At 61.6% G+C, this 24,049-nt stretch overlaps 2 protein-coding genes across 4 annotated transcripts in view; both read right to left on the bottom strand.

Moving 5' to 3' along the window:
• Positions 1–415: 415 nt before the first annotated feature.
• Positions 416–4,323, bottom strand: SLC25A34 (solute carrier family 25 member 34). Of its 2 annotated transcripts, none has more exons than XM_062190480.1 (5): positions 3,711–4,323; positions 3,219–3,338; positions 2,982–3,134; positions 2,571–2,705; positions 416–1,479 (listed from the first exon to the last, which is right to left on the bottom strand). In XM_062190480.1, exons 1-5 carry the CDS (start codon positions 4,086–4,088, stop codon positions 1,297–1,299), a joined length of 969 nt encoding a protein of 322 aa, XP_062046464.1. In that variant the 5' UTR covers positions 4,089–4,323; the 3' UTR covers positions 416–1,296. The 2 variants fall into 2 exon arrangements, with proteins under 2 accessions (XP_062046464.1, XP_062046465.1); XM_062190481.1 differs by having other exon boundaries at positions 3,219–3,284.
• A 1,583-nt stretch (positions 4,324–5,906) lies between these two features.
• Positions 5,907–24,049, bottom strand: part of PLEKHM2 (pleckstrin homology and RUN domain containing M2) — a 39,630-nt gene continuing 21,487 nt past the window's right edge. Inside the window, exons 2-20 of one of the 2 annotated variants that reach the window (XM_062190477.1) lie at positions 21,198–21,304; positions 20,749–20,858; positions 20,218–20,317; positions 19,583–19,670; positions 17,915–18,101; positions 16,782–16,841; positions 13,798–14,026; positions 11,232–12,065; positions 10,957–11,026; positions 10,773–10,863; positions 10,447–10,511; positions 9,994–10,082; positions 9,315–9,447; positions 8,897–9,087; positions 8,502–8,567; positions 7,880–8,039; positions 7,441–7,620; positions 7,251–7,367; positions 5,907–6,845 (exon numbers count right to left, since the gene is read on the bottom strand). In XM_062190477.1, coding sequence (XP_062046461.1) covers positions 6,708–6,845; positions 7,251–7,367; positions 7,441–7,620; positions 7,880–8,039; positions 8,502–8,567; positions 8,897–9,087; positions 9,315–9,447; positions 9,994–10,082; positions 10,447–10,511; positions 10,773–10,863; positions 10,957–11,026; positions 11,232–12,065; positions 13,798–14,026; positions 16,782–16,841; positions 17,915–18,101; positions 19,583–19,670; positions 20,218–20,317; positions 20,749–20,858; positions 21,198–21,304 — 3,015 coding nt within the window. In that variant the 3' untranslated portion in view covers positions 5,907–6,707. The remainder of the gene's footprint in view (positions 6,846–7,250; positions 7,368–7,440; positions 7,621–7,879; positions 8,040–8,501; positions 8,568–8,896; positions 9,088–9,314; positions 9,448–9,993; positions 10,083–10,446; positions 10,512–10,772; positions 10,864–10,956; positions 11,027–11,231; positions 12,066–13,797; positions 14,027–16,781; positions 16,842–17,914; positions 18,102–19,582; positions 19,671–20,217; positions 20,318–20,748; positions 20,859–21,197; positions 21,305–24,049) is intronic. The other variant, XM_062190479.1, reaches the window with a different exon arrangement.

Raw genomic sequence — 24,049 nt, 5'->3', positions numbered from 1 at the left:
GCCCTCAGCCCCAGGTTGATTTCCGGCACAGCCTGGGTTTCCCAGGCCTGGAGTCTGGCTCCGCCCCTTCTGAGACCGGCCAGGGCCACACGCAGTGGTGGGATCCCTAACTCACTGCGCCATCTCTCAGGCCCTGGGGCGGCTCGTCTTGCAGTTCCTCCCAGGGTCCACGAGGTGGCAGGCTTCACCTGGGCCAGCCAGGGTGCGCCCTCCTCCCACCCTCTTCCCAGACAGCGAGCGCCGAGGGGCGGAGGGATCCGGGGGTGGGGCACCGGGGATAGGGGTGAATGAAGCCGCCAGAGAGGAATGGTGAACGTAAACAAAATAGAAAACTTTACTGGAGTGCGCAGTAGGCAGTGGGCGTGGGAGCAGCTCCGCCCGGCCACGGGGCACGGCAGGGAAGGCGCTGGGTCAGGGCGGGCCTCCCGAGCACACCCGTGGCACGAACGTGGCCATCCCGAGAAGAGCCTAGGGCCTCTATGGCCCGAGTGCCAGCCCTGCCCTGCAGCCCGCCCGGGCAGGCCACCTGCTTCGCTGGGCCCGTCTTCTGGCCTTGGGCAAAGGCCCACGGTGCTGGCCACCTCAATCAGAGCCCTGGCTGCCCGCGTATGGGCCGGCCTGTGCGGTCCTGTGTGAGAGGCCCAGCCCCTCCCCGGCTGGGTCTGCACAGAGACAGGAGCGCTGAGAGGGTAGGCAGGGTCAGCAGGAGGACCCTCGTCTGACCCACGGGACTGGGGACAGGTGCTTCCGGGAGGAGGCGGCATCTCCACGCCCAGGGACGCCAACCCTGCTGAAGCCCCGCACTTGGACTTCCCGCCTCCAGAGAGTGAGAACTGTCCACCGTCCACACCAACCAGACGGGTGGCGTCCACACCAGACGGGTGGTGAGGCCCAGCCCCGTGCTGCAGCTGCCGTCATCCTGGCCCCCAGAGTCATTGCCAAGGGTGCAGCTCCAGGGTGGCGAGAGCTGAATCCCAGCCCGGTCTCTGGCGCTCAGAGCCATGTGGCTTTGGTCAGAGCAGCGTCACCCTCCCCCACGCCCACCCCGGGCCTCAGCTGGCTTGGGGCAAAGGATCTTAGGCGTCATCGCGTTTCAGGGCCAGACCCACGGATGTCCCTGTGTTGCCCCGCCGGGGAGACTCTCACACCTGCCGCAGTGATTCTAACACTGGGCCAGGCTCTGGGGAGTGGAGACCCAGCGCACACAAGGCAGCGCCCAGAGCTGGTGGGCCTGGCGGGGCTGTGGCCGGCGGGGGACAGCCAGTCCTGCTGGCGTGGGCGGTCCTTCCGGGCCCCCTAGGCGCGCTGGTGCTGGACCTGCAGGGCCACCTTGCGGAGCTCATCCCAGAAGAGCAAGCTGAGGATGGTGTGGGGGCCCAGGCGCAGGTAGGCGGGGCCCAGCCCCTTGTAGAGCGCCAGGGGGCCCTCCTGCCGCCAGATCTTCAGCAGGCAGTCGGCGAGGCCCCTGTACAGCTGGCCCTGGGGACAGACGTGGGGCGAGTGTCACGGCAAGGGCACACCCGGGAGAGACTGCTGCCATCAGGGAAGGGCCCCACCTGGGGGCTGGCGCCATGGCGCAGGGGGCTAAGCCTCCACCTGCAGCGCCGGCATCCCATGTGGCCACCAGTTCGAGACCAGGCTGCTCCACTTCCGATCCAGCTCCCTGCTCATGCGCCTGGGAGAGCACTGGGAGATGGCCCAGTCCTCGCGATCCTGCACCCATGTGGGAGCCCTGCAGGGTCGCGAGATGGAAGACCTCTCTCTAACTCTGCCTTTCAAGTAAATAAAAACACTTAAAAAATAAAAATAGGCCGGCGCCGCGGCTCACTAGGCTAATCCTCCGCCTTGCAGCGCCGGCACACCGGGTTCTAGTCCCGGTCGGGGCACCGGTCCTGTCCCGGTTGCCCCTCTTCCAGGCCAGCTCTCTGCTGTGGCCAGGGAGTGCAGTGGAGGATGGCCCAAGTACTTGGGCCCTGCACCCCATGGGAGACCAGGATAAGCACCTGGCTCCTGCCATCGGATCAGCGCGGTGCGCCGGCCGCAGCGCGCCAACCGCGGCGGCCATTGGAGGGTGAACCAACGGCCAAGGAAGACCTTTCTCTCTGTCTCTCTCTCTCACTGTCCACTCTGCCTGTAAAAAAAAATAAAAAAAATAAAAAAAAATAAAAATAAAAATAAAAAAAAAAACAGGCCCCACCTCCAGATGAGCCTCCAGGCTGCCACATTAGGGTTGGGGGGCCTCTTCCTCCAGGCAGCCCCAGCCCCAGGCCAGGAGGCTCAGCATGGCTGATGGCGCACAGGCACCTTCAGAATGGGGGCATCACGGAAGGCCTGGCTCCCCGCTCACAAGCTGGGGGACCCCAGGAGAGACGCTTCACCCCCAACTGTGCGTCTCCTCTTTAGGAAAGGATGGGATAGGATCCCGTGAGGAAGGGCTTAGCACCTGTGTTGGCACTCGGCAAAGCAGCCCGATTCCTGTGTGCGTGTGTGTGTGCACCCATGTGTGCGTGTGTGCACCCAGTGGGAGGGAGACCCAGCCGCCCATCCTCCCGACCCCGGCCCCTGCTCACCTTGCCAGCCCCATCCACCGGCTGATTGTATAGCCGCGTGCTGACCACGTCGAATGGGGTCATGACAGCCACCACGGCTATGCTGCTGACCATGCCCCCGGCCAGGGCCACCAGCCAGCTGTCCTCAGGGAGCCACTGTGGGGATGCCAGAGCCTGCTGATCACGTGGTGCCCTTCCAGCCCCCAGCACCAAGGGGGCCGGAAAGGCTGGGGTCCCTGGAACAGGCGAGTCCCCAACAACCATTATCCCCCCCAACCACCCTGAGCCCCTCACAGCTTCACGGAGCCAGCTGACCCCCACTCAGATGGCAGAGCCCAGCCCCCAGCCCAGCGCCCATCTGTTGCCACCCCTGCAGCTCCCTGTGTGGAAGGAGGCAGGCGACTCCCACCCCCACTCTTGCCCGCCCCTCACCTGTCGCTCCTGCACCCAGGCCTTGGCAGAGGCGAAGGTAGCCAGCTGGGCGGCCGAGCCCACCATGACGCGGGGCACGGCCCCGCCTACGCCCCGCCACAGCCCCAGCAGGCCTTGCTGCCTCCAGATGGTCTCTAGGGCACCCAGGACGCTCTGTGGGGAGGGCACAGGGTCAGCCAGGGAGCCCCGCCAACCAGCCCTGCCCAGCCCAGGACGCTCTGGGGAGGGGGTGCCTACCGCGTGCTGGTGCTGGTGCCCCACAGCCATGGCGGCCACCGTCTGGGCCTGCAGCTGCGTTTTGACCTGCGAGGACACAGCAGGTGAGGGGCTGGGGACGGAGCCCGGTCGGGTCAGTGCCTGTGGAGGGTCCCTCACTGTGACCCCACGCCTGACGGGGCTGGGGGTCAGCCTGCACTTGCACCTCCGTGGGATTGAACCTTCTCACGACCCCGGACTGATCAGCACACTGCACGGCACTCATTTGTGATGTACACAGGCCCCCGGCGAGAAGCGAGCGAGCCGGGATTCGAGCCAGCTCCTCTCCTGCCACCCTCTCGCCTCCTCCCCTGGCTGAGGACTGGCAGGGCAGGGACCCCAGGAGTGAGGGTCAGGGCAAGGCCCTAGTATACAGATTCCAAGCCCCACCTGCCAGCCCCACCCAACCCAGGGCCACTAAGCCCAACCCCTGCAGAGTCCTTGGGATGGGGTGGGGTAGGACAATGCACTTACCAGGTAAGCAGGGCTCCCCACAAAGGCTCCTAGCGCCCCAGCCACGGCCCCAGCCACCACGGTGCCGCCCGGCTGCTGGGTGAGGCCCACCTGGCACGCCAGGCTGTAGCAGTAGAAGCGGACTCCGTTCATGAGGCCCTGGTAGAGGAGGCCGGCGGCCAGCCCCTTCTGCAAGCCCCACAGCCCATCTGCACGGGCCACTGCAACCACCGAGGCCACCAAGCCCCGGTAGGGCCTCTGGTAGGTGCCCGGGGCCTGCAGCTCCCCTTGCAGCTGCAGCCGCGTCTTTACCACCTCCAGGGGGTTGGTGAAGACACAAGCCAGGCAGCAGGCCGAGGCGCCCAGCACCAGGTCCACAGCTGGGGGCACTGTCTCCATGGACTTGGTGCCAGGGGCTGGCCGAGCCCAGGTCAAGGGCACGGCACGGGCCCTGGCGTGGTGGCGTCTAGGCTGTCTGCACCCCCTTGGGGCCACAGGACTGACGACCCAGGGGGCCTGGGGCCATGTCTAGAGGGCTGGGACCTGATGGGCCAGGGCCTCGGCAGCCTGTGGTCCTGGGCAGTCTCAGGAACTCACTGGCTCAGCTCAGCCAGAGCCAGTGGAGCCTGGGACTCGCCACACCCCTGCTGGCTCTGACCAATCCCAGCTGCCTCTGGCCGGGGCGGGCCTGGACCCTGGGATCTGGGCGAAAGGTCACTTGGTGCTGGAGGGTGAGTGGGGTGGGGGAAGGTGCCCGTCAGTCCCAGCACCTTCCGCCTGCCTCCCCCTGGCTCAGCCTGTCCTGCTGCAGCTCAGGGCCCTGGGCATGGACAGCACATCAGGAAGCCCTTGGCACAGGGTGCAAGGGAAACCCAGCAACCGCCCTCCCTCTGCCTGCCGCCACCTGTGTGGCTTCCCCTTCCCAGGCCTCAGCCTTCCAACCCGGCTCCTGCAGTCTGCGGTCCTGCTCACAGGCCCTGGGACCTGGTTTTGCTCCCATGCCCAGGAGGGGTCCTCCAAACGCTCATAGCGCATGCCTTGTATGGATCCCATGTATGGGTCTTAAAACTATTTTGCATCAAAATAAAATTGTCTTTCGATTCCATTTTCCCAGGCTCTGGAGGCCCCTCACGTGTTCCTGCTTTAGCCTCACTGTGGGCACCCTCAGCGCACACGCTCTCTGGCTCTCCGGCTCTCCCAAGAGGGGGACTTCATCTTCTAAGGCGGCTGCGGCACAGCCGATCCCTGCCGAAGTCGAGTGACAGCAACCTGGACACCAGCACCATACCCCACAACCGCCGATCCTACAACCACGGTGGTACCAAGTAGCTCACGGGCAGTGGCGCACGTGGTATGGTGACGCCGGCAGAGGGACAAGGTGCCTCCCGGGCGGGAGGTCTCCCCACACCGCCCAGAATGCCACACAGTTTAAAAAGAATGAACTGCCTGTTTCTGGAATTTGTCCGTTTACTCTGTGGGAGACCGCGGGTGGCTGGAGATGAAGTGAAACCACGGAGAGGGCAAGGAGTCAGGTGCAGAGGGTGCCTGGCGCCGGGCTGCACCCCCGCTTGGGCTCCCGGAATCTAGGGGATGAAGAGTGAGGGCCACTGGGTCTCGGGGTGCGGCCTTCGGCTTCAGGTGCTTGGCCAGGAAGGGCTCGCCCATCAGGCCCTCCCCACCTCCCGGGCTGGGGCAGGAGGCCAGGCCCTGGGACAGAAATGGCCCCCTGTGCCTGGGGAGATGGGGACTCCCACCGCAGGGCACTGCTGGGGGCGCCGTCTGTCCCCAAGGTGGTCCCCTCCCCCAGGCCACGTGAATCACCTGTCTCAGGTGACGTCAGAGGCAGAGCGGCAGCCCCTGGGACCCCGCAGCTTTGCGGCCTCCACCCCACCGCTTCCTGTGTCCTTGTCCTCGCAGGTGTGAAGTGGGTGGCAGGCTTGGCATCCTTGGGCCAGTCCCCAGGGGACAGCTTGGACATGTCTGGATTCATCCCCTGCAGGCTGTGGAGACGGGGGCGGCAGGGAGCTGCTGCCCAGGGCTGGGTGGGCAGGCAAGGGGGCCCTGCAGCTCCCTGCAGGAGCCTGTGGTGGCCTCTGCCCCGGCCCCAGCAGGAACCCAGAGGGAGGGCAAAGGTCAGGCCAAGAAACTCCCAGGGCACAAAGCAGACCCTGGAGGATGTGTGCAGACAAGGGGTTCGACCCAGCCCACCCAGCTCACAGACGGCCAGGCACAGTCTTGGCAATATAACGTCTATTTTATTTTAAAAAACAAACCCAAACCACCTGACCCGTTCCCCAGAGGGCTCCTGACAGAGCTCCCGGGCAGGGCCTGGCTCCAGCCAAGCAGGGGCCGGTGAGGGGTCGTCACTGTGGACACCAGGCTGCAGGCTCCGCTCCCCTCCAGCCCCTTCCCCCTGCTCTTTGCTCCTCATCCCTGGGTCCTGTGGGCACTGCAGGGTGGGGGAGGCGGGGGCAGGGCCGTGGCATGCAGGGCCCCGTGGCAGCCTGGACGGGCGGCCCCGCCAAGGCGCTGGGCTCCGGCGCGGCGGCAGCGGTGCGTGGAGCTGGGTGAGCGAGGGCACATGCATGGTCACAGGTGTCCCAGCCTCCCTGCACGGCTGGAAGTGCTTGAGACAAACAAGGACAGCTGGGCACCCACGGTCCCCAGGAGGCCCCGAGCCTCTGCCCGGGCTCCTGCCCCAGGAAGTCCTTTCACTCCCCCGCCCCCAGATGGCTTTCCCCTGGTCACCATCCGAGGCGGCATCCTGGGGGGAGAGCGTGTGACCACAGAGCCCACAGGGCTCAGTCCCTCTGCCCAGCGACCTGCAGTCGCTACCAGCTGGGCACCTGTGCCAGGTCCCAGGAGTGTCCCCAGCACACAGCGGTGCTGCTGTCCGGGCAGGGCAAACTGCTGAATGGTGTGGAGGCCTGGCCCCGAGTGTGCCTGACCTGGCTGACAGTGAGCCTGCTGGCCGGCTACCTCCCGTTCCCCCGACCAGGGGTGCTGCCCAGCCCTGCCTCAGCACCAGGGGTCGCGGGAGGCTCTGCCACGGCACAGGCTGTCGCTCCGCTGCCAGGCGCTGTGGATGAGGCTCAGGGCGTCCTCGAACTTCTGCTTGCTGGCGGCTTCGTGGATGGCCTTGTGGGGGAGGTCCACCTGAGGGGCCGGGCAGGCAGCAGGTGTAGGCTCCACAGTCCCAGTGGCCATGGGGGTTCCCGGCTCGGCTGTGGCCACAGACCCATAAGGCCTCCCTGGCCAGATTCCAGGCCTCTCCCCAGGAAACACTTCTAGGCTGCTAGACTCCCCTGCTATACCAAGAGTGGCTCAACCTGGCCAAGGGGCGGTGGCCCCTAGTGGCCCTGCGCAGGACCATCCCCAGGCTTGGATCCGAGCTGAGATCAGGAACTGTATTTCCGGGTTCTGTTTTCAGCTTTCACTCGGACTTGCTGGGGGTCCTAAGTTTGTGTGTGTCCCTGAGCTGCTGTCCCCAGGTCCTAGCGGCAGGTCCTGAGGGCAGGTGTGGGCTCCTTCCCGCAGGGAGTGGCTCTGGGCAGCTGGTACCTGGTAGATGGTTCTCCAGCTGGAGCTCAGTGCAGACAGGAACCGGTCCAGTTCCGCGGTGCAGCTCAGGTAGATGACCCATGGTGGGGGCAGCTGCTGGCCTTCCTGGGAGAACTCCTGGGGAGGCAGGCCCCGTGAGCAGATGGGGCTTCCCTTCTGCGGGGCTGCCCCCATCACCCCCCCTGCTCACCAAGACACAGTACTCCTTGCCCGGCTCCAGGGAGACAGCGCTGACGTCAGCCAGCCTGGCAGTGCCCAGGGAGCGGAAGAAGCTGGTCTGGCAGTCCTCGTGGCATGTGAAGAGGCGGTCGTCGGTAATCACCAGGCAGCAGGGGATGCAGGGGCTAGGAGCGACCCCCTGGGGGATAACCTGCAGCATTGGGGGCGGGGATGGGCAAGCTGGTCCTCCCGGGCTGGTCTGGACCAGGCCCTCGGTCAGGGCCCCAGCCAGCCCCTCTGACAAGCGCTGGGCACCTCGGAATGTAGGTGGGGATGGAGTGACAGTGACGCTGAGCCAGGCTGCTGGTGGCCCCATCTCCGGGTCTGTTCCTGGGCTACCCCAGAGGCCCTTGGCCCCCCAGATTGCTCCGTGACTGGCATGGACGCTGGGACGTCCTGCAGGCACTCACCCCTTTGGACACGGCCTGGCAGAGGTGCTGCATCCAGTCGGCCATCTCGGCCTCGCTGTCGGCGCTCAGCTCCAGACACGGCCGGTCGGCAAGAATGACCTGGAAGGCGTGGGGCCGATCCGTGGTGTTGGATCTCCGGCAGCCACCGCACTGCTCCCCCCTGGGCCAGAGGAGGAGGGGTGAAACGGGGCGAGGAGGCAGAGGCGGCCAGGGCCCCTGGGGCTGCCTCGGGGGCGGACACAGGGCCTGCCTGGGGGCTGGGGGCACGGGAAGGCTGTGGCAGCCCCACCCCTTTCCTTTATCCCTGTGAACCACCATCAGCTTTCTAGGTGCCCACACAGGGTGTGGGCGGGGGTGAGGTCTAGCCTCGGCACTCAGGTGTTGATCCACACCACCTCTGTGCGTCTACCTCCCAGCGGGCCAGGAGCTTCCTGGGAAGCGGGACCCTTGCTGGCCCTCGGCAAACCCGGCAGGGCTGACTTATGGGGCTGCTGAGGCTCGGCCATCTCAGCACAGGGAGAACAGGAGCTCTAGGCCCGGGCTCAGCTGGAACCTCGACCTTCAGGCAGCAAGGCCTGGCCCCAACCCTTGCCCAGCACCGCCCACCTCCTGGGACACTCACCCCATGTTCACGGAGAGCAAGGGGATGACGTCGGTGCGGTCCGGGTACTGGTAGAGGATCCCGTTGCTGTGGGAGCACAACACGGCAAGGGTAAGGCCTGTCCCACACTCTGGGGGCCAGGCAGGGCCCAGAGCCCAGGGGTCCCTCGCAGGCTGTGGTCACGAAGGCCAGGGAGGGAGGGTAAGGAAGGGATGGGGAAAGCACGGCTAAGGGGTTGTCCGCGGGACCACCCGGGGGTGCTGGGTCCCCGGGGGGACAGGCTTGTGCAGAAACCCTAGCAGCCGGGCGCGTCTACTCCTCAGCCCCGGCTAGAAGGGAGGCTCCTCCTCGGGCCCCTCCGTGGTGACCTGCCACAGAGGTCCACGCTGCGGCGTGGGGGAGCTGCTGGGCTCTACCTGAGCACCACGAAGCAGGACTTCCAGTGCTCCTTGCCCAGGTAGGAGGTGCCCGCCTTGTAGTGCAGCACGCCTTCTTTGGTGATGGCGCCCTCCGGGGGTGAGCAGTGGCAGGGCACGGGGCCCAGGGACTCATCCGTAGGGTCCTCCCAGTGCACGAGCCCGTAGAAGTGCACGGTAACAGTGGACGCCTGCAGGAGCGGACAGCAAACAAGGCGGCTGGGGTTTGTGCCAGGCCATGGTTCACAACGGCCCAGCACCAGGAGCAGCCACTGAGACGGCAAGAGGGTTCTGGCTTCCGGACACGCGCCAACAAGGGAAGAGGACGAGGCCCAGGGGAGGGGAGCTCCTCCTAGGCGTGCGCCTCACTTGACCCCAACCCCGAGGCTGGCTGTGCAGTGGCAGCTCAGGGACTGACCTCACACTTGGATTCCTGGGCCACAAACTTGGCCAGTGCCAGCTTCTCCATGGTGGCATCGGTCAGGACGCTGGGGTAGGGTGGCTCCCGGCAGCCTCTGATCATGGCTGACTTCAGCGACGCCAGGAAGAACCTGCACAAGGAGCGCATTTGCGGTCGGAGGCCTGGGGACGGAGCTGCCTCAGTTGGACAGGACTTTGTCCTGAGAGCTCCTGGCCTGCAGGGGTCACAGAAACTTGGGGAGGGAACCTGGCTGGAACCAGTGGTCAGGGCAGTAGTAGGGGCAGGGATGGGTACGTGTCCATGGTCATCAAACGGTAACTGGAAAAGGCCAAAGGGACATAGATCTTGGCTGTGAGGGAAGACTGGACAAGGTCCGCAGGCCCTGAGAATGCGGTCTTGAGGGCCTCACCACACCTAAGCACTGGCGGGCCTGCCAGCGCAGCATGGCCCTGTGCCTTCCTCGCCGTGGGAAGACTCACGCCACCCCTCCCCTCTGTAGGTCACAGGGGCTGAGGTCATCTGGGCTGACCTCATGACTCAGTGGGTTGCTGACTGCCCACTCTCCTGCCTCTGACCGACCGCAAGCTCCAGAGGGAACACGTTTTCTCCACGACCACCCCCGGGGAAGAGGCTGATCCTCCCGTCCTGGGGGGTGGGCGGTGGGCCGGTCACTCACTCAGCCAGGGCCATGTCAGCTGTGTCCAGCAGAAAGTGCTTCCTGCGGTTGGTGCACACCAGCTTCACCGTCTGCTGGTCGAGGCCAACCTGCCGGAAACCAAGCCCGACATGTACAAAGGGCTTGGCGGCCACCCGGCGGGGGCGCGGGGTGGGGGGCTGCATGGCCAGACTGAGCGCTGGCTGGGGCGGGAGGAAGCACATCCCGGGGTCACCATGAATAAAGCCACCAAGGCCTGAGGACTGAGCCAGAGAGGCACAGTCAGAAACCCGGCGCAGGGAGAGGCGTCCTCAGACTCAGGTCCCAGTCCCGTCTCGCACACGGAAGCCTGAGTCAGGCTGGTGCCCGGCTCCAGGGGCTGGGACAGGGGATGTACCTGACTGGAGCTAAGGGCAGGTGGCCCAGGAAGCCCTGTGTCTACAGCAGGTGCACCAGCTTCCGACCAGAACTCACCGACACATAATCAAGTTCATTGTAAGAAACAGCCTCTTCCACCAGGTATGGCTTCTCTGTGGCCCCTGAGAGACGAGACCCCAATACCTATTACCCCACTGACCTCTCCTCCTCCTGGACCCCATTTTCCAAGGCCTGGCCCCCTCTCAGAGGGGACCCCCTTGCCCTGAGAACTGCAATGACAGAGTGGGAGGAACACAGGGTTCACGGAGGGGTCCCTGGGCAGACAGCCACACCTTCCTTGGGTACCCCTGCATCACCACGCCCCACTCAGGGGGTGGGGGCGCTCATCCTCTGCCCCCCCCACCCCCCCGTGGTGCAGGCACCTTTCCGCAGCAGGTAGACGTAGCAGTCGGTGAGCAGCACGTACAGCAGCTGCAGGTTCCCCTCCATGTGCCCGGTGCTCATCCGGATCATCTGAGGGGCCAAGGCGCACAGGTCAGGCGCGGGCGCCCCTCGCGGCGGCCACTGGCCCTGCCTGCCCGCCCTGGCCCGAGTTCCTGGGCTTACTTTGAACAGCTGCTCTTCGTTTTCTCGAAACACATGGATCATCAGCAGGAGTAAGTGATTGTTGTCTACTCTGGGGAGGGAGACGCATGGGGAGGACGAGGGTCAGGGCCGGGCCGGCGTGTAGCGGCTCCACCTTCCCCAGGAGCCAAGGTGAGGGGGCAAGAGCTCGCCCAGGCCAGGTCTGCTGGGAGTTACGATGCTCTGTCGGGAGGGGGAGGCTCCTGAGCCCTGCCTCGCGGGCGGGGGGCCCTCGCAACAGCTGCCGTCTTGCTCACCTGAACTCTGACGAGTGCGGCACCTCAGAAGGGCTCCCCTGCCCCTCCTCCACCCCCGAGTCCTCGGCGCTGCTCAGACATGGGCTGGGCTGCTCCCGCTTGGGCTGGCAAAGAACCTCCTGGGTCCTAGGCTCCTGCCCCGGCACAGGCTCCTCGCTGAGCGGGGCTGAGTGGCCGTGCTGTCCCTGGGTCTCCGGCTCCTGGACCTCCCCTGGGGCATCCTCTAGGGGCCGAGACGGCGGTCCCTCTCCTCCTCCTCCCTCTTCTTGGCCAGCAGCCGCAGGGCCACCAGGAACATGCAGCGGTTGGCCAAGCCCTGCAGGGTCATGGTGGCCACCACCTGATGTAACAGTGCTTGGACTCTCGACGGTAAAACGGTAGAAGTCCATGGGGGCTGGAAGCCCCTCACTAAAGTCGCAAAATGGCGGCTTCTCCGGGGCACCCCCGGGGGAGCCGGTCCGAAAGGACTGGTCTGGGGGCTCCGTGTGGGGGCCCCAGCTGCTGGGGTCCAGCTGCCCGTCGAGCTGGCCAATGACCTCCCCCAGGGGCGGGCCCAGGCGCTCCATGGACGTGTCCATTGCAGGGATGAGCAAGCCGGTCTGGCCGGGCTCCGAGCGCTCACTGCTCTCAGCCGTGCTGCTGGGCCCTTCGCCCTCGTCCTGGGGGGAAGCCAGGGTGGTGTCTGCGGAGTCCTGCCCAAGGCCTGGGCTGCTAAGGCTGTCGTCTGCCCCCGGCCCGGCGCACTGCTGCTGGCTGGAGGCCGGGTGGAGGGGACTAGCTTCCTCATCCGGCCTGGTCTTCTTCTTCCTGCCCATCTTCTTCTTCTTGGTGACCCTGGAACAGCAGTGGGGGCCCGGACGTTACATGTGAGTGCCCAGAACTGAGGGAGACCGGGCGGGGTCTGACAGGGGGTCCTGGGCATGTGACCTCCGAGGGTGTGGCCAGTGCCTCCGTGGACCTAGCCCGTGCTAGGTGACAGGCTGAGGCCCCTGGGGTCCCTAGTGCTGGCAGATGCAGGGCGCAGGGGCTGGGGATGGCAGGAAAGAGGCAGTGGGCAGCAGCAGAGGAACCTGAGAGGTCCTGCGGTCCCCAGCTCCTGAAGCGATGCAGCCGGCTATAGCCACTGAGGAAGAAGCTGGGCTGTGGCTGGTCAGTCCATGGCCCCGCAGTCAGCCAGCCCTCACCTGAGGATATGGGCAAGGGAACCTGGGCAGACCTCACTGCCCCTTAGCTGTCACCACGGCGAAGTCCCCCAGAAATTCACTCAGGGTTTTCTGGGCTCAAACTCCTGACCCCAGGTCGGTGGACTGAACCTGGCTAAGCTGCTCAGGCCTGGGACCAGCCTGTGGGGTGAGCCTCCTGGCTCTGGTCCCTGGGGAGGTCGGGGCCAAGGAGGGCTCTGGGCAAATCTCAGTGTGTCACCACCCCCCACCCCCCATTTCCCTGTCCTTATGAACAAAGATACTTTTCTTCCAATGAGCCAGGCTGAACCAGAACTGGTACAAATCTCAGAGAGTGTTCACTGACTTCCAAGAATTCCCCCAGGAACAAGTCCAGCCTGAAGGCGTTTTCTCGTTCTAGATGGACCAGATGCCCTGGCAGCCGGGCCACGGCGCGAGAAGGCGCTGTGGCTGCTGCCTACGCTGCCCACCTCTGGGGCTGCCCCAGATCCTACGCTGAAGCCCTAACCCCGGTGTGACTGTGTCAAACGGTGGGGCTTGCGGCAGGAGGAGCCTGCACGAATGGGACCCCAGGACCCCAGAGCGCTCCGCCTCCACCGCACTAGGACACGGTGAGGTGGCAGGAGGCAGCGCCCCGAGTTCGGCCTTTAGGTCCCACGCGTGGGGAATGGAGCTGTGCCCTTCAAGGCCAGCAGCTTCTGGTACTTCATCGCAGCCTGAGCTCACAAGGTCGGGCTCCCCCAAGGGTACTTGGGACATCTTCCACTGCCTTCCCAGACAGGAAGCGGGATCAGAGGTGGAGCAGGTGGGACCCAAACCAGCACTCTAGGGGATGCCTGTGTCCCAAGCAGTGGCTTAACCAGCTCTGCCCCATCAGCCCCACATTCAGGCCTTCCGACTTCTCTTGCTCAAAGAACTGCCTGAGGGGCAGGCCCCTGTGCAGAGGGCTAAACTGCCACTTGGGATGCCTGCGTCCCTTACTGGGGTGCCTGGCTTGAGTCCTGGCCATTCGGCACTTCCAATCCAGCTTCTCGCCCATGTACCTGGGAGGCAGTGAATGAAGCCAAGTACTTGGGTCCCTGACACGTGTGAGACCCGGATGGAGTTCCGGCTCCTGGCTCCAGCCTGACCCAGGCCTGGCTGTTGCAGACATCTGGGGCGGGAACCAGGAGATGCAGATCTCTCTGTTTCCCTGTATCACTGTCTTTCAAATGAAATCAATCAATCTTACACACCCACAACTCCTGCAGGTGAGCAGGAGGAGGAGCTACTTCTCGTCTCCAGGGGGATGCCCAACTGTCCTCAGAGAAGCTGCAAAGTGCCCTGGACTACAGAGGAAGACGGGGCGAACAGGACGGACAGCAGGCTCATGTCCAGCTCCTGACCTGATGACCTCGAGCTCTGTGCAGCTGTCCGGCGGGTCCAGGGCCTGGGGCTCCTCCCTCTCCTGCGAGGCGCTGTGCACAGGGGTGGTGTCGGAGGAGGACACGGTCTCTGCCTGCTCCTCGTTGAAGGGGTTGTGGCGCTGCGTGGGACTCTTGGCGGACGCCTTGCTGCTGGTCAGGTCGGAGGCCGTGGACCGGGGACCGCTGACGGTGTCTGTGAGGTCTCCATCTGGGAGGGAAAGGAGACAGGAGACTGCCCGTCAGAGACCGCCGCCCCCAGCGGCTCCTCACCTCAGCAGGTGCTTTTTCCCAGGGAAACCCTGCTTCAAGAGCAGGTGCCCCAGTCCGACAGGATGTGGGACTTGTGCTTTAGGAGTACTGGGGGGGGGGGCTGTCATCACTCCACTGCGGGGGACCTCCACAGCACTATTCGGCCAAGTTTGTGTTGAGCACCCCGAGTGAAGCTGCCTCCAGGCTCAAGTCCCTTAAGGATGGTGATCTTGCCACTAAGGGTGGCTGCAGCCACAGAGGAGACAGGAGACAGGTGCACACCTCTCAGTTAATCTTAGAGCCCCGCCCCCGCCGGTCAGGGAGTGGGAGGATGAGCAGCCCCTGCAGCCCCACACCCCAGCAGCGGGGCTGAGATCCGCAAGTCCTCTGAGGGGCCCTGCAGAGGCAGACAGAAAGGAACACAGAGGGAGACAAAAACAGGAGGAGCTCGGAGAAGATGAGGGACACAGAGCGGGAGGCAGAGCTACAGAGGCCGGGGGGGGGGGGGGGCAGGGGGAAGCTCAGAACACAGGGAGAGCCGAGATGACGGGTGGGCAGCAGGAATGGGGGGCGAAGGGGAGGGTGCGAGGGGCTGCCCCCAGGGAGCCTCGTGAGCCGCTCAGAGGATGTTGCCTCTCGCCGACATCCCCCCAGCACCTGCAAGGGTGGTGCCGAGAGCTCGACTTCCTTCCGGCCTCAGCCTGCTGACCATCCTCTCCAGGTCACACCCTCTCCCCTGGCTCCACCTGGGGAGAAGGTGGGGGGATGACGCTGCCCCTACAGAGGAGCCCCCCAGTACACCCAGGTCACAGGGACAGGAGGACAGGAGGGAGCAGCAGCAGGTATCGGGGCAGATGGAGCCACCCAGGCAGAACAGAGCCCCAGCTCAGGGAGCTGCCCGGTGAAGGTTAATGGCCAGAGACACAGGCTCTCATGCTCCACTTGCCCGTGTGTGTGTCTTGCTGGCCATTATCTGCTCAGAAGAGATGTGGCGAACGCGCTTGCCACAGCCCCTCTGGAAGAGCCCACTCGGCTGCCAGCTCCTTGGTGGGTCTTGGAGCCGCAGGGCAGTTGTCTGCCAACCAGCACACCGTCCATTTAGGAAAAGCACATAAGCACATCGCCTTTTACTGTCAGGATGGAGGAGGGGCTAAAAGCAACTACAGCTCTGCCAGGAAACGCTGGCGACACAGAGGACTGTCTTCAGATCTCCCGGGACCCGGAGGCCTACTTCTCAGATGCACAAAAGCTCCTCAGGCCCAGAGGGCTCCTCTCAGAGCCCACACGGTGTGGTCCCAGCCCCCGGGGTCCCCTCTGCCCCTGCAGCTGCTCAGGGGAGGAATCCCAAGGGGCATGGGCAGCCTCTGGATGTGGTAGGTGCTGAGGCTGAGCACCTACCAGCTCCGTAACGAAGCCAATGACCGTGGGAAGGGCACCCAACCCCTACAAGAGGACCCAGAGTCTGGTGCTGGCCCCCGGGCCCAAGGAGAGGGCCAAGCTTCCCAGGGGAGCTGCCGAACTGTGCTCAGCCTGCCTGGGGCCCAGCCTGGCCTGCACAAGCAGTGCAACTGAGCTGTTAGTTCTCAGGCCCCGGGGGCCCTGCAGTGCCGCTTGTCCGGGGCCGCACCAGGCTCGTCGGGAGGGGTTAGTTGTTAGAATCAGCGGAGACCAACGCCCAGCGCGTGTGTTGCCAGGAGAGCGACTGAGAGGACAGGCGACGTCACGATGGAATTCTGGCATTCAGGCAAAGGCACCTGACGTGCGGGAGCTTCGGGCGAGATCCCTCGGCCAAATGACGCGATACGTCACTTCCCCCAGCGCCGTATCTCGTTTTCTTCAAAGTCAAGCGGGGTCACACACATGGGTCACACATCTGTCCCATGACTTGGGACAGACCATCTGTCACTCACTGCTGAGAGGTGGCCTCTGCTGGGGGGCAGTGCTCCTCCTTGGGGTGCAGGTGGCCCCCAGAGCAGGAGCTCCTTCATAAGGGGAACTGGAATGGCCTCAGGTTTAGGGAGGGGCATTCACCTCATCGAAAGTTGACGCTTTGCTTTGGGTAACCATGGCAACATGGGGACTAGCTTAATTAATTTATACAAGCCCAGAGTGGAGTTCCAGGCAAAAAAAAAAAAAAAAAAAAAAGGCCAAGCACTGCTGCTGCCTGGAAGACAGGGCGAGGGGCTGGCAGATTTCATTCTAATCTGCCTCAAGTCTTCCCGTGGGAAGCTTCAGCTGTGCTGGGCGCTGTGCTCAGGTGGCCGCGGCCTCCTCCATTAGGAACGGTCAGAGGGAGCCAAGGCCTCTCTCTTCCTCCTTGGCACTCGTCTGACCTAAAGGCACTGACAACCCGCGTGGTTGAAGGCACGGCTTCTGGAACAAGTCTGCTCACTGGGTCAGGAGCACTTCCCTGAGTAGCTCGGGTGATCGAGTGGCATCAGGATCACGAAGGGTGATCCGCTGTCCCCTGAAATGCGTCACTTAGTGACCGCCCACGGCCACTGCCCAAAGGCGGCAGCCTGCACTGTGAGAAGGGGTTCACCTAGAGCTGAAGGCCAAGCTCTCCTGCGGCAGAATTCCATCTAGAACGCCAGGCTCAGCTTTGTTACGATCATGGACGGTATTATAAACAATAAGGAGCTGATCCCACATGCAGCAAGCTTGGCATGGAAACGTTGCAAAACAGGAAAAGGGTCACAGCGACTCTGTCCCACCTTCCCAGTCTGTGCTGGGTACGGACGGCACTGCTGGAAACACATCTCCAAAATCATAATCTACAAAAACGAGGGACAAAACTGGAGATTAGAAACACAGGCAGTGGAGGGCAGGGAGGGCGGGGGCAACGGGGTGAGACGTGGGGAGAACACGAGAGAGGAAACCTTGAACTTTCTACCTTTTCTCAGGTGGCCGCAGGGGAATTTCTCAGCTTGGGCACTGGCCCAGGGGCCTCTGCGCTGCTGGGAAGCCCTGGGGGCAATCCCTTTCTAACCTAGAACCAGGTTCTGACAGATATGTGGGCTCCCTTGAACCTGACCTTGCTTTCTCTCCTCCTCTGTACAACGCTGCCTCTCCAGTAGTTCAACCTAAATTGCAGGGGCAGGGTGGGTCTACCCCCACTGAGGGGTGGTCTGACTGCTCCCCAGAGCTCAGCTCCCTGACTTCTCTGAGACAGCCCCTGGGCCCAACCCAGGAGACCGAGCGCCAGGCTCCTCTGGCACACAGAGGAAGGCAGGTCTTCCTAACAGCAAGTCTGCACGTGACCCCCTTCCGCGGGGACGTACAACCCAAGGCACAAACAGAAGTACACACTGAGGAAGGCCAGGGTCTCAAGGCTGAGGCAATTCTAGGGAACCTGGGGACTGAACTTGTGCCTGGACCCCCTTCCCTGGAGGTGAGGGGGCGAAGTCATGAAGATGTCAGCTTCCCACAGGCGATGCAGGAGGAGAATGGCCAGTTTTATAAATGAACAGCGAGGCCAGAGGTTGAACAAACCAGGCTGCCCCCATGAGTGGTTCACGGAGACACAGAATACCCAACAAATTATTCTTCAGTCTCCAATGTGACGGGCGCAACCACCCCTCCTCGCTCAGAGAATCGTCCTGACATGTGACTAGAGCCTCTGGAGGAGGGCCCAGTGTGCACAAAATCTTGTTTTGGCTTTTTGTGCTTGGAATCTGTCTTTTTTTAAGCCATGAAAGGGACTCTGAGGAAATGAAACTGTGGGAAATGGCCAGCCCTGTTCAAAGCAAATTTCTGCCGCCAGACCAAAACCGGCCAAGAGAGCTGCTCCCCAGCCAGGTCTGTCTCGGGGCAGAGGCTTGGCTCCCTGCTGCCCTGGGCCACTTACCCTCACTGGATGGGGCGATCGCACTGTCGTCCCACTCCAGGTTGGTGGAGGTGACGGAGTTGAAGGAATTGAGGGACAGGCTGTCTGAGCCGTGGACCGAGCTGGGAAGGCGGTCTTCAAAGTCCAGCAGGTACTGCGGTTTATAGTAGTCAGGCATGTAGGGGGCCAGGTCTAAGTAGGGGGCATCCTGGGGAGAGAACGGGGAGGGCACTCAGTGGAGGCTTCAGGTGGGCCAGAAGGCAGGACCTGCACAGACAACAGCAGGTCTCCCCAGGACTGGAAGACACAGGCCTGCTCTGCCAAAGCCCCCATGCTCCTTTTCCTTTGGGAAATCAACAAGCATAAAGCACTAAGGCCAGAGATAAAGTGCTAAAAGGAGTAATGTGAGAGACCACTGGTGTGGCATAGCAGGTGAGGCCACCGCCTGCAATGCCAGCATCCCATATGGGTGCTGGGTTGAGTCCCAGCTGCTCCACTTCTGATCCAGCTCCCGCTCATGTCCCTGGGAAAGCAGAAGATGGCCCAAGTGCTTGGGCCCTTGCACCCACATAGGAGACCTGGAAGAAGCTGCTGGCTTCGGCCTGACCCCACCCCAGCCATCGCAGCCATCTGGGGAGTGAACCAGCATATGAAGCAGCTCTCTGTCTCTCCTCTCTCTCTCTGTAACACTGCCTTTCAAATAAATATATCTTAAAACAAAAACAAAAAACCAAGAGTCATGTGAGTGGTTTTGCTGTTAGAGCCATGGTCTTCGGGCTGATGAGATGACAGAGCTATACCCTCCAATACTGCCTCCATCTCTCTCACTGTGAGAATCACTCACTTTCTCCCATTTCCACTGATAGCCAAGTTCCTTTTCCAGTCTTTGCTGCTGGGGTCGTGCCCCGGGAAGGTGATGGGATAGGAGAGAGCAGCCATAGCCCTCTGAAGGGCCCAGGCGTGGGAGGTGCTTTGGAGCCAAGAGTGAATTTGTGCAGCCCCTCCCCCTTATCTACTGGTTCACTTTCTGCAGTTTTAATTTTCCACAGTTAACCACAGTCTAAAAATAGTAAATGGAAAATTCCAGAAATAAATAATTCGTAAGTTTTAAGTAAGTGTATTGTTATAGTTGTCCTATTTTATTGCCAATCTCTTACTGTGACTAACTTATAAATTAAACTCTATCATAGTTATGAATGTATGTATAGAAAAAAGCATAGTGTCCATGGGGTTCTGTACTGTCCACCATTTCAGGCATCCACTGGGGGCCCCATGCAGTGTGTGACAGCGAAGGAGGCGTGAGGACGGGAAGAGGGAGACCAGGAACACGTCAGCTGGGAAGTGTGGAAGTGGTGACGTCTGTCAGAACCCCAGGAAGCACACGGAAGAGCCTGCCGAGTCCCATCTTAAGCTCTCATATCCTAGAACGAAGCTGACCTTCTGGCTAAGATTCGCCAGGCGAGGTGGCTTTGCCCCGAGCTGGACAGGGCACCAGAGAGAGGTCACCTGAACACAGAATTCCTGCCATGTACCAGAGGGACTCGCTTCCCTCACACTCACTTCTGCGGCCATGAGTGCTTCCCCCACCTGAGCAAACACCAAAGACGCTCCAAGAGAAGGACCTGACAGGGGAACCACCCCGCCCCCACCCCCGGTCTCCCACCAGCAGCAGGAGCCGCGGTGTCTCACCAGATCCAGGTTGAAGCGGATGAACTCCAGCCCAGACACCAAGGTCAGGAAGAGAGTCAGGTGATCGTGGCTGCAGACCAGGGCGTTCCTGCGAGACACGGAAGTGACGACGTGCTCTGAGTCTACTTAGCAGCTTGACCTGCTCTCAACAACAGGCCACCTGTGTTGAGACTGAACTTGTGACATCCCCAGCCTTTCCTTGCATGACTGCTGGTTTGGGGGCCGCACTGCCCTCTCCCGCCCACGTCTTGGTGGATGGCCCGTTAGCACAAGGCTCATCAGGCTCTCGGTTGCTGCTATGGATATTCTGTCCCTGCAGCAACCCCAGCAGAGGCTCAGGCAAAGGTTGGGCACTGGGGTCAGATTTGAGGCCTGAGTAGAGAACCAGGCGGCGGCAGAGAGCACCAACCACTCTGCAGACAGGAGCCTGGGCTGGACACCGGTGCTCCTGGCCAAAGCCACCACACTGCCAGTGAGTCTCTGAGGGCGCTGGGGCCATCACAGACAGGTCCTCAGTACAAATACTAGACTGGACCTCCAAGGTGACACGCCGTGGTGGCTGCGTCCGGGACGAGTCTTTGGGATGCGGCTCCAGGGGTGTTTGGGGCTAGCGAGAGACCATCCCAGACACGCACTTGACGTAGTACTTGTGCAGCAGGCCCAGGTTCTCCTGGAACAGCCGCAGGTAGCTCTCCAAGGAGTTCTCGTTGAGGGCCAGGTACAGCCAGGCCCGGCCTGCAAACAAAGGCAGGAGTAACTGGAGGGAAGGTGCGGCCGCGTGCTGGCTTCCTTCTGCCGAGCGAAGGCAGCAAGAAAGAAAGAGCAGTGAGGGGACCAACAGCCTTCTCGCTTGTTGGGGTACCAATACCCCCAGACACACACCCGCCTGTGGTGGCCAGGACACAGCGAGAGAAGGCCGTGCAGAGCCTTCTGCCTCCTGTGCTTCGGCGGGGACGAAGGAGCCCAGCACCCTTCATCCCACCAGACAGCCGACAAGCTGCACAGGCAGGAGCGGAGGCCTTGAGGAGGGCGCTGGCACCTGAACACCCCACTTTCTGGGTACCACGAGCCATCAGCCTTCTGGGGCTGACCCCAGTCTTGATCTGAGCCCCGAGCCACCCACGGGGAGGCAGCTGTCCCTGCCCCACGTCTCGCTGGCTACTCACTGCGTCCCAGGTTGGTGGCCACGTGCTGCAGCACTTCAATCTGCTTGATGGCCTCTCTCCGGGTGAAATGCACCACGAGTACCCAGTAGCCAGAGGAGAGGTCCTGCAGGCTGCGAAAACAGGACAGGAGCTGCTGTGACCGGATGGGGCCGCTCCAGGAGGCTGCAGCCAGCGGTCCCAGCAGCCTATGTGCCAGCAGTGAGCTCGGGGAGCACTGGATCCCCTGCGGGTCCCGCATGCAACCAATGCGCCTTTGCCCAACCGCTTCATTGGTGGCTAGTCTGCCCCTCCTTGCTTATGTCTGTCCTGAGATGCTTCACACGGATAAGACAGGCAGCCTGAGGCCCAGCGGAGTGGGGCGAGTGGGGCGAGGGGAAAGGAGAAATAGCAGGCAGATAAGATAAGCTCAGGCGCTTCTCCCTGGGGGCTCCTCACGGCCCCCCACTCACCCATACAGCAGGGCGTGGTCCAGGTGCTCGCACAGCCGCTGCAGGACCTTGTCGTGGTTCCGGATGGCGGGGGTCTCATCCTCACATGCAGCAAAGTAGCTCTGCAACTACAGAAAGAAAATCCCCCCCCCACAATCAGAAATGCAGAGAGAGAGCCGTAAAGTCCCGCAGTTGGGAAGGTGCAGGGTCCATGAGGACCGACAGAGAGCGCCTCTCACGCTGCCTTGCCCAGGTGTGCACCCTGCCCGGGAGGTTCCGGCCCAGCGCCCAGCAGGTCCTCAGGGAGCACTTTGCCCAGTGACAATCTGATGTGCTGAGGGACTCACTGTCCATGTGTGGGTCTCAGGTGGGGCTGGGCTTGGGCCAGGGCCAGGACCATGTACGCCACATACAGTGCTATCTCTATAAATGCCACCCACACCCCAGAGTTGTGCAACCCAGTGGCCCTGCTTGGAGCTGCCCTCTGCACACACTGAGGGCGGATGGACTGGGTCACCTGCTCTGATGGCGTGCTGGCCAAAGACTGACATGGGGCACTGGGCCTGCCTGCGGAAGCTGACAAAGTGGGCACGGATCTGGCTGTGTGCCAGGCTTGTGTGGAGTCCTCTACCAAGAAGGACATCACACCCAGGCTGGACCGGTACAGGACGACTCGGATGGTGGGTGAGATGAGACCAGACAGGCGAGGACGGTGAGGGCGGCTCGGTCAGCGTGGTGAGACTCTGGAAGCCCGGATGCCTGGACCGAGTTCCCCGCAGCCACTGTGTGGAAGCAGCCCCTTTCAAGGGAAGCCCCAGGAGGAAGGTCTGGCCAGGCTCAGGTTAGCATATCCTGGCCAGAAGGGAGAAGAACACAGGCCCCTGCATCCTGGCCTGCGGTTCAAACTCTAGGGAGAAATGTGTTCTCAAATGTTTTCTGGGAGCAGAGGAGCAGGCAGCAGCAGCAGGCAGACACATCAACCACACCAGGACGCATGTGCTCTTGGAGGGAGGCCGATCCTTCAACCCCACCACATAAATAGTCGCTCTGTCTGGGCCTGGAGCAAGCCCAGCAGCCTTGCTGGGGGGGCGGATCCCAGTGCCTTTGGGGCCTGGCCCTCTCTCCGCCTCCCCAAGGCAGGCAAATCAGGGCACCGGGAAGCAAGGTTTCCAGAGCTGAAAGGGCGCGCAGTGGCCCACGGAGCCACACAGCTCCCTCTCAGCCACGGCTGAGAGCACTGCCAGGCACCTTCAGACACTTAGTACCTTAGACGGACATCAGTTTTCCCCCTTTAATTTCAAAATCTCTGAGAAGAGAGAGTCTTAGGTGTTAGAGCTGGAAGGAGTCTTAGGACCCAGTGCAACTTCCTCATAAAACAATCTAGAGACGTGTGTTAATTTCCTTGATTATAAAAGTAGCCATCCCCACCAGAACACTTGAGAACTAAGGAAAATTATTTATTTATTCATTTATTTTTGAACAGAGAAAGCGTCTAAGAGGCTAAGAAGAGGGTAAGCCCTTGAAGTTATTTTTAGCTAAATGCTGCATCTGTGAGTGGAACTCAGACTCCTTTCTCAGGCCGAGATACCTTTAAATAAAACACTGAAAACATTTGCTCATTGTAGAAACGTAAGACACACGGGGGTGTGTATACAGTCCAAAGGCCTCCACTCCCCTGTATCTAAGTCTACAGTCTAGCATGAGTGTATCCTCCCGAATGTTTTCCCATACACATAGAACTAAAACTAAAAAGGATCACACTATACAAACGTTCTGAAGTTTGCTTTGCCTTAAAGATATATGAAACGTCTATTTCCATATCACTACACATTTGTATTTGTTTTTTTTTTTTCTTTTTTTAAGGTTTATTTATCTATTTTAGAGGGAGAGACAGAGAGAAAGGTCTTCTATCCTCTGGTTCACTCCCCAAATGGCCACAATTACTGGAGCTGAGCCGATCTGAATCCAGAAGCTTCTTCCGGGTCTCCCATGAGGGTGCAGGGGCCCAAGCACTTGGGCCATCTTCCACGGCTTTCCCATTAGCAGAGAGCTGGATCGGAAGAGGAGCAGCTGGGAGTTCACCATTTATTTCAGTGTGCATCGCATACCCACACATGGTATTGTGAGTACATCCACAGAACAATTCTGTAAAAACGACAGCACAGATGGACCCCACCTTCCAGTGGAGAGACGGCTCAAGAGGCAGGAAGCATGGACGCAGACAAAGCCCGGCTGTCACTACAGCACTGGCCATCCTTGGCAAATTACTTAACTCTCTAAACCTGGTTGTTTTTTTTTTTTTTTTTCTCATCTATAAAATGAATTAAAAGGGTTGTTTAGAGCTGATTTGTCCAATACAGTAGCAACTAGTTCCTTTTTCAAAGTTTTTTTTTTTTTTTTTTTTTTAAAGATTGATTTTATTAGGCCGGCGCTGTGGCTTAACAGGCTAATCCTCCGCCTTGCGGCGCCAGCACACTGGGTTCTAGTCCCAGTTAGGGCGCCAGATTCTATCCCGGTTGCCCCTCTTCCAGGCCAGCTCTCTGCTGTGGCCCGGGAAGGCAGTGGAGGATGGCCCAAGTGCTTGGGCCCTGCACCCGCATGGGAGACCAGGAGAAGCACCTGGCTCCTGGCTTCAGATCAGCGCAATGCGCCGGCCGCAGCGGCCATTGGCAAAAAGGAAGACCTTTCTCTCTGTCTCTCTCTCTCTCACTATCCACTCTGCTGGTCAAAAAAATAAAAATTATTAAAAAAATTCCAGGTGAAGAATCTCTGTTTGGGCCGGCGCTGTGGCTTAACAGGCTAATCCTCCGCCTTGCGGCACCGGCACACCGGGTTCTAGTCCCGGTCGGGGTGCCGGATTCTATCCCGGTTGC

Source organism: Lepus europaeus, chromosome 5, assembly GCF_033115175.1.
Source record: "Lepus europaeus isolate LE1 chromosome 5, mLepTim1.pri, whole genome shotgun sequence".
NCBI lineage: Eukaryota > Metazoa > Chordata > Mammalia > Lagomorpha > Leporidae > Lepus > Lepus europaeus.
This window is presented reverse-complemented; position numbering and strand designations above follow the sequence as displayed.

Excerpts from the sequence above, each read along its gene's own strand:
- SLC25A34 (XM_062190480.1), bottom strand. The coding sequence starts at position 4,088 with ATGGAGACAGTGCCCCCAGCTGTGGACCTGGTGCTGGGCGCCTCGGCC. Across the intron at positions 3,339-3,710 it reads TGGGGAGCCCTGCTTACCTG|GCACTGACCCGACCGGGCTC; the intron begins GTAAGTGCATTG and ends GACCCTCCACAG. Across the intron at positions 1,480-2,570 it reads CGGTGGATGGGGCTGGCAAG|GGCCAGCTGTACAGGGGCCT; the intron begins GTGAGCAGGGGC and ends GTCTGTCCCCAG.